This window comes from Loxodonta africana, chromosome 3 (genome assembly GCF_030014295.1).
Source record: "Loxodonta africana isolate mLoxAfr1 chromosome 3, mLoxAfr1.hap2, whole genome shotgun sequence".
In the NCBI taxonomy this organism is placed as follows: Eukaryota; Metazoa; Chordata; class Mammalia; order Proboscidea; family Elephantidae; genus Loxodonta; species Loxodonta africana.
In genome coordinates, this window is record NC_087344.1 from 14,915,846 (window position 1) to 14,924,193 (window position 8,348).

General features: G+C 38.4%; 1 protein-coding gene across 1 annotated transcript; it reads left to right on the forward strand.

The window, feature by feature from the left end:
• The first annotated feature begins 646 nt into the window (after nt 1-646).
• Nucleotides 647-2,590, forward strand: LOC100654005 (olfactory receptor 7G3-like). Its single transcript, XM_003423592.3, has one exon. It carries the CDS (start codon nt 1,419-1,421, stop codon nt 2,355-2,357), a length of 939 nt encoding a protein of 312 aa, XP_003423640.2. The 5' UTR covers nt 647-1,418; the 3' UTR covers nt 2,358-2,590.
• Nucleotides 2,591-8,348: the final 5,758 nt, after the last annotated feature.

Below are 8,348 nucleotides of genomic sequence, written 5' to 3' on the forward strand. Positions count from 1 at the left end.
CTTGGTTTTGTACTCACATGGAAGTTTTCAAGAGGCAAGCAATGGAATCTGTTGACCCTTCTAGTGCCTGATCCTGTCCTACTCAAAGGTCATATCACGTGGTGGTAAGAGGTCCACTCTGATCTGACATTCTAAGTTCAAATGCTTTCACCAGTTCTTACAAGAAGATCTTGTATCTTGTATCCATAACTTAACCTCATGTTACCTACTTGAGATCATGGGTAAAATGAAGGATGATAGAAGCACCTAAGTCACAGATCCGTAGAGAGAATAAAAGGAGTTCATATAAATAACGAGTATTTTATATGCTAATACTCAGAGCTCTGTGTTAGTGACATAGTTGTAGAAGTTTATAATAGATATTATATTTATTACTATAATATCTGTTAATCAAATCAAAAACCAAATCAGTTGCCATCAAATCAATTCCAACTTACTGCGACTCCACGTGTGTCAGAGTAGAACTGAGCTCCATAGGGTTTTCAATGGCTGGTTTTTCAGAAGTAGATCACCAGGCCTTTCTTCTGAGGTGTCACAGGGTAGACTTGAACCTCCAACATTTTCCTTAGCTGCCTAACCATTTGTGCCAACCAAGGACTCCTGCTAATACTATTATTAGTTAGAACAATTGTTTTGTGATGAGGATCCAAAGAATGCAATGTTGAAATGAAAGTGCAGAACTAAAAGGACAAATTGTGAAGACCCATCGAAAAAGGGCTGAGTCATGGACTTGAACTCCTGATCCACTTTGTAGTGTGTTGATGAGCCAGGTCATTACCTCCTCAGGGACTGCACCAGGTCTGCTCCAACTCTGTGTTCTAGAATATTGGTCCTCAGTGTGTGGTTCCCAGGTGAGCAGCAGCAGCATTTGGAAATTTGTTATAGAGGCACACTTTGGAGGCCTAATGCCCTATCTTCTCGATCTGATACTCTGAAATTGATGCTCAGCAATCAGCATTTTAGCAACTCACCACCTCGCTCTGATGCAAGGAAGTTCAAGAACCACTCCTGTAAAATACACATTTAATATCATATGATTTTGATTTTCCTGCTAATTTTCAGAGTTCAGAAAACTCTTAAGAAAAAAATATGTACCGCTGATATTATATTCATGTTAGTTGGCAAATGTGTAAAAAGAGTAGGTACTTAAACATAACTGGAAAAGATGTGGTAGAGCAGGTGAAAGGAGGACAGCAGAAATGAGAGTGTAGGAGGAAAGAGAACAGAGAAGGAGAGAGAAAAGGATAGAGGAGAAAGAAGAGGAGGGGGAGAGAGAAACAAAGAGAGAACCACAGTAATGATTTATAATATTAATTTCATGTGACATTATAGATTAGAGTGTTTCTGTAAAATAAGGGACCTTTGTACATCTGTTGTATATCTCGTCTCTATTCTTTCTACCAGAATCATCAACAAACATGGAATCAGAAAACCAAACAGGCTTAGCAGAATTCCTCCTCCTGGGCTTTTCAGAGAATCCAGAACTTCAGCCCCTTCTTTTTGGAATGTTCCTGACCTTATACCTGATCACTGTGGCTGGGAACCTACTCATCATCCTGGCCATCAGCTCAGACTCCCACCTTCACACCCCCATGTACTTCTTTCTCTCCAATCTGTCCTTCACTGACATCTGTTTCAGCACCACCATGACTCCCAAGATGCTGGTGAACATTCAGACACAGAGCAAATCCATCAGTTACACAGGCTGCCTCACCCAGATCTGCTTTGTCCTGGTTTTTGCTTGTTTGGATAATTGTCTCCTTGCAGTAATGGCCTATGACCGTTATGTGGCCATTTGTCACCCTCTGAGGTATACAATCATCGTGAACCCCCACCTCTGTGGCCTGCTGATTCTATTCTCCTTGGTCATTAGCATCATGAATGCCCTGCTCCACAGTCTGATGGTGCTGCATCTGTCCTTCTGCATAGACCTGGAAATCCCCCAGTTTTTCTGTGAACTTCCTCAGGTCCTCAAGCTTGCCTGTTCTGATACCCTCTTTAATAACATCTTGCTATATTTTATGACTAGTATCTTGGGTGGTGGACTCTTCCTTGGGATTATTTTCTCCTACATACAAATTGTCTCTTCTCTCCTGAAAATGCCATCAACAGGTGGAATGTACAAAGCTTTTTCTACCTGTGGATCTCACCTCTCAGTTGTTTCCTTGTTCTATGGGACAGGTTTTGGGGTGTACCTTAGCTCTGCAGCTACTCTACCCTCTAGGAAGAGTGCAATTGCATCAGTGATGTACACCATGGTCACACCCATGCTGAACCCCTTCATCTACAGTCTAAGGAACAAGGACATAATGGGTGCTTTGAGGAAACTCATCTCTAGAATATCTTCTTTTCATTAATGTTTCACCTGCTTTGGGCTTAAGCTGTTGGAATATGCCTGAGTGAAATAAATAACACTGATTCAGAGAACCTGATTAAGTTCTTTGAATAGTAGGAGTTCAGAAATTATAATGGTTAAGGGAGAAAATTTGGAGTCAGAACACTTGGGTTTGAATTCTACCTCTTCTCTGTAATAGCTATGTGAACTTTGTATATTTATTTCAGCTTTCTAAGTTCAGTTGAAAGGTCCCTAGGTGGCACAAATGGTTTGCACTCAAGTGCTAAAGGCTGGTGGTTCAAATCTACTCAGATACCATAGAAGAAAAGTTCTGGCAATCTGCTTCTTTAAAGTTTAAAGCTAAGAAAACCTTATGGAGTGGCTCTACTCTGCAACACATGGGGTCGCCATGAGTTAGAATCAACTTGAGGGCAGCTAACAGCAACCATAAGCTCAGTTTACTCATCTATACATTTGGCATAATTATATTCATTCACTTTTTTCCATTTAGATTTGATATAGTTCAACTCTAAGAGTGAGGATACTTTCAGGTATACTGAGGGAAAAGTCTAAACTCACATAGCACCAAATATAAAAACAAAGGTTTCAGAGGTAGGGTAGGTCCAGAGCCTCCAGAACCACAGGGCTACATTTCACAGCTCCATATATTGTTTTTTTCCTAAAGCTGTTCCTGTGATGGTCATCAATGGCTGCAGCAGCACAGTGGTCATTTAAGATACAATAACCAGGGATGGAAAACTGACTGTTCTTTATTCAGTCTCAGTATTAGAGAAATAACCTTTTCAAGGAGTCCTCCAGAACACATTCTATGTCATCATCCTGAGTTGGGGCATGTGCTCCTTCTAAAACTAATTACAAGTAAGAGGAATTTCATTACCTTGAAAGGATTAGACAAATGTCTGATTAGAAAAGTCTGAGGTGGGATCAAGTGCTACAACAATTACAAGTGTTCAGTACAATGCCTGCCACCTAATAAGTTACTCAATGAATGTATTAGATGAATGTGAGCCAGCACAATTTATTTCCAAGAGTAGCACTCTCTCCTTTTTCGATTCCTTCTGCTTTTACACATTTGGGCAATTGCCTTAGTCATAATCCTAGCTTATTAATGTAAATATTTATCAGCAGTTAATACTTATGTTGTAGGCAAAACCACATTTGGAAATACTTCATTGAATGTTTATCTGTCCTGCTGTCTTCGTTTTGTTACATTGAAAGAACTTTGGATTTTCATTTTCCAGTAACTTAATTTTAAATCGTTGAATTGATCTACTTTTTCCCTTTTGGACTGTGTGTGTTACATCTCATTCAAGAACTGATCAACTCCTCCAATCTAATAAAGATATTTTCTTATACAGTTCATAAACATTTAATTATTTTTTCTTTTGTGTTTAAAAGACGTTGGAATGATTTTTGAATATGGTGTGATGGAGAATCCAATTTCATTTTATTTCCATATGGACAAACAACGATTTCAGCACAATTTTCTGAATAATACCATCCATGAAGCCATGGTGGTGCAGTGGTTAAGAGCTCAGTTGCTAACCAAAGGGTTGGCAGTTCAAATCCACCAGCTGCTTCTTGAAAACGTTATGGGGTGGTTCTGTTCTGTTCTGTTGTGTAGTGTTGCTATGAGTCACAATCGATGATGGCAATGGGTTCAGTTTTTTGTTTTTATTCCCTGAAATGCTACATTTTATAAATAAAGTGACTGATTCCTCCTCTGTACTTAATAATTCTTCATATACATGAGGATGCTCTTAGTTCTATTTTCCTGTCCTATACTAGAACCATATCATTTTAGATATTATAGCTCCATGATATATCTTGACAGTCAGTGAGGCAAATACTTTCCATTGCTCTCATTTGCCATCAGGGTAAATATTGTTTCTCCATTATTCTTGCATATAATTTTTAAACACTGGAGTTCCTCTTTCTTGTGCTAACCTGGTCTGGTTTGAGCACTAAGTTTGTGCCGGCCTTATAAAATAAGATAAAGAATATCTCTTCACTTATATTTTCTGAAAGCCTTCCTTTAATCTTGAAATTAGCTCCATTGAGTGCTTGGAAGAACTTGCCTGTAAAACTGTGTATCTCAGGGTGTGTTTCATGACAAATTATGTTATTGAGGATTTTAATTTATTGAAAGTATCCATGGTTACTTGCTTTCTATTTCTTCTTGAGAGGAGTGTGGCCTCTCGGATTTAACCAAGACCAACACTTCCACTTGTGCATAGAACTCAATCTTTCCTGCCTATGGTAGGACATAACTCTGGTAATTCTCCCATCTCTCTCTTGCATCATCAGGTTCTCCCTTTGATTTGTTCATGTTCAATAGCATCCAATATATTTGAGTTCCTCAAATCTTAAAAAACAAACAAACGAAAAACCTCTAGGGACCCCCTCATCTTGCTCTAGCAGTATCTTCATTTATCTGCTTCCTTTACCATAAAACTCTTCAAAAGAGATGTCTCCACTTGCTTTTTTCAATTTTTCTCCTTCCATTTACTCCTGAGGTCAATGCAATCAGGCCTTTTCCCCAACAATTCATGAAGGGTGCTCTTGAAGAGCCACCAGCATTATCTACCTTGTTAAGTCTGGTCCAGTCCAGGTCAGTTAATGTTCTGTCTTTCTCTTACTTGACTTGTCAACCACAATGACTTAGTTTATTACCTACAGAAACACTTTCTTCACTTGGATTTCAACACCACACATTATTTTGGTTTCACTCCTACCTCACTAGCTACTATTTCTCAGTGTCCTTTAATGTGTTTTTTAATCTTGAAACACTGGAGGGTCTCCCATTTCAGTCCTCAGACCTCTTCTTCTGCAGCTAACTTCACTCCTTTGTGAAAGCATCCAGACTCATTGATTTAAAAGTCATCTGAACACAAATAAGCCCCAAATTAGTATTTAGAGAGGAATTCTCCTTTGAATCCCAGACGTGTATATCCAACTTTCCACTTGCTATTCCTCAGTATACCTTGCCCCCAGCCTTCTTGTTGTTATTATTGTTGTTAGGTGCCGTATTTTTGGTTCTGACTCATAGTAACACTATGTACAACAAAACAAAACACTGCCCGGTCCTGTACCATCCTCACAATCATTGTTATGTTTGAGCCCATTTTTACGGCCATGCTGTCAATCCATCTTGTTGAGGGTCTTCTTTTTCACTGACCCTCTACTTTACCAAGCAGGATGTCTTTCTCTGGGAACTGACCCTCCTGATAGCATGTTCAAAGTATGTGAGATGAAGTCTTGCCATCCTGGCTTCTAAGGAGCATCCTCTCTGTACTTCTTCCAAGACAGTTTTTTGGCAATTGTTCTGTCAGTCTACGGTATACTCAATATTCTTTGCCAACAGCAAAACTCAAAGCTTTCAGATCTTCTTAGGTCTTCCTCATTCGATGTCCATTTTTCACATGCATATAAGGCAATTGAAAGCACCATGGCTTGGGTCCCATGCACCTTAGTCCTAAAAATGGCATCTTGCTTTTTTTTTTTTAAACAATTTAAAGAGCTGTTTTGTAGAAAATGTGCTAATGCAATAACTCGTTTGATTTCTTGATTTTGCTTCCATGGGCATTGATTGTGGATCCAAATAAAATGAAATCTTTGACAACTTCAATCCTATCTCCATTTATGACAATATTACTTATTGATCAGTTGTGAGGATTTTTGTTTTCTTTATGTTGAGGCGTAATCCATACTGAAGGCCTTCATCTATCAGTTTCATCAGTAAGTTCTTCAAATCCTCTTAGCTTTCAGCAAACAACGTTGTACCACCTGCATATTACAGGTTGTTAATGAGTCTTCCTCCAAACCTGATGCTGCATTCTTCTTCATATAATCTGGCTTTGGTAATTATTTGCTCATCATACAGCCTTACCTATCTCAAAAAAACAAAAACAAACAAACAAAAAAACAAAACCAAAGCAGAATCATTTACTGTCAAGTTCATTCCAACTCAGGGCAATCCTACATGTGAAGCAGAACTGTCTTCCATAGAGTTTTCAATACCAGTGACCTTTTGGAAGTACATCACCAGGCCATGCATCTAAGATTCCTCTGGGTGGATTTCAACCACCCAGCTTTTTGTTAGTAGCTGAGCATGTAAACTTTTGCACCACACAGTGACCTTACCTATCACAGTGAATGACAACTCTATTCTTTCAGGTGTTAGGTAGATTTCTCTCACTGAGCACCATCTTTGATTCTTCTATTCCTCTTGTACCCTGTGTCCAACCTTTCAGAAAACTCAGTAATCTATACTGAGAAAACGTATCCAGAATTCAGGCAAATCTCACCACCTTCACTGTTATCACCATGACCCAAGCCACTATCATTTTAAGATTTGTACAAAAGTACTTTCCATGGCCTCCCTGCATCTGCCATTGCCATCTTCAGGAGGCTGTTTATATAATACACTCACACTACCTCTTTGATTTCATGTTTCTATTTTCCCCATCATTCATTCTATTATAGTCCTGCTGGTCTCCATATGTTGATCATTGATTTTGTTGGCTCCCTGTTTTTGTTTTTCAATGATTTTCATTCCTGGCTGTTTAAATCATAATATGCAGAATGATGATAAGGGTTTTGTAGTTGTTTTTTCTGTCTGTCTCTTTCCAAATGTGTGCACTCTCTCTTCTCTAAGATGCTCCCACTACACCTTGTTGTATTTTATCTATTATTTCATGTGTTTGAATGATAGTGTTAGGATGGCAAAGGGTGACTTTAAAATGTGATTTTTTTTTCAAAAAGGCATGTCGAGAATACCATAGATTAACAAAGTTCATATGGAAACAGTTAACGTGTGGTAAAATAAATTGATAAATACATGAAAATATTGAATTCATTTAAAGATGAAAGGTTTATAGACTTCCTGGCCTGACAGTGATTGGAGAAACTTGGAGAGTATGGCTCCCAGACACCTTTTAGCTCAGTAATGAAGTCACTCCTGAGCTTCACCCTTCAGCCAAAGATTAGACAGGCCTATAAAACAGAATGAGACTAAAGGGGCACAACAGCCCATAAGCAAGGACCAGAAAAAAAAAGTGTGCCACTAAATGCAGGTAGCTCACACCAAAGTGACTGACATGTTGACGGCGAATAGTAGTAAAGGCTCAACCTAAGGAGGTATGTCAGGATAGCACTGGGACATTATTTATAGAGTGCAAAATCGTACAATATTAAAAAAAAAGACAATTTGAGATTTAAAAAAAAGACAAAATGTTTTTAAGTGAATATTAACTTGGAACACCATCTTCACCTATAAAATAATAGTTGTCATTTACCTAAACTTACTGAGTACAGATAAACCTGCAAACTGGTCCTAGCCAGTGACACTGTAATTTCTCACAACTCTATTAAAAAGGAAGAACCACACTTTCAATTCATAGCCCCTGAGTGAAAAGAGGGATACACATTGAAACAATTTTGACAAAATTGTAAAAGGTGGTTACGAAAATCAAAACAGGAAGTGACAGTTCTGTCTATACTGTTTGCAGCCAGAATTGACCACAAAGAATAGATTAGAATCTGCTTTATGAAACATGCAGACTGAAGATTAAGGTTCAGGAAACATTCAATGACACTAGATAAATTCCTAGGTATTTACATTTTTACGTATTTTAGCTATTATAAATATAATATGTTCACCTATATAAACTATATTTTTACACCTTAAATTGGAATCAGACTTCCTAATATCATTAATGAGAAAGACATGCTTTCAGTTGTATGGAAAAAGGGAAGATTGATGTGCAAGCTGTGTGAATTGGAGATGAGCAGGAACAGGTGAAGAAAAGTAAATGGCAGTCACCTGGCCTCTAAGGGTCAGGAAATCAGCCTTCCTGAATTCCCATTTATTATTGTCTTGGTCAGGGAGCCCTGGTCGTAAAGCGATTAAACACTCGGCTGCTAACCAAAAAGCTGGAGGTTCAAACCCATCATCCACTCTGCAGAAGAAAGACGTGGAAGTCTGCTTCCG

Bases quoted from the DNA above. Each gene is read 5' to 3' on its own strand.
- LOC100654005 (XM_003423592.3), top strand. From the start codon at position 1,419: ATGGAATCAGAAAACCAAACAGGCTTAGCAGAATTCCTCCTCCTGGGC.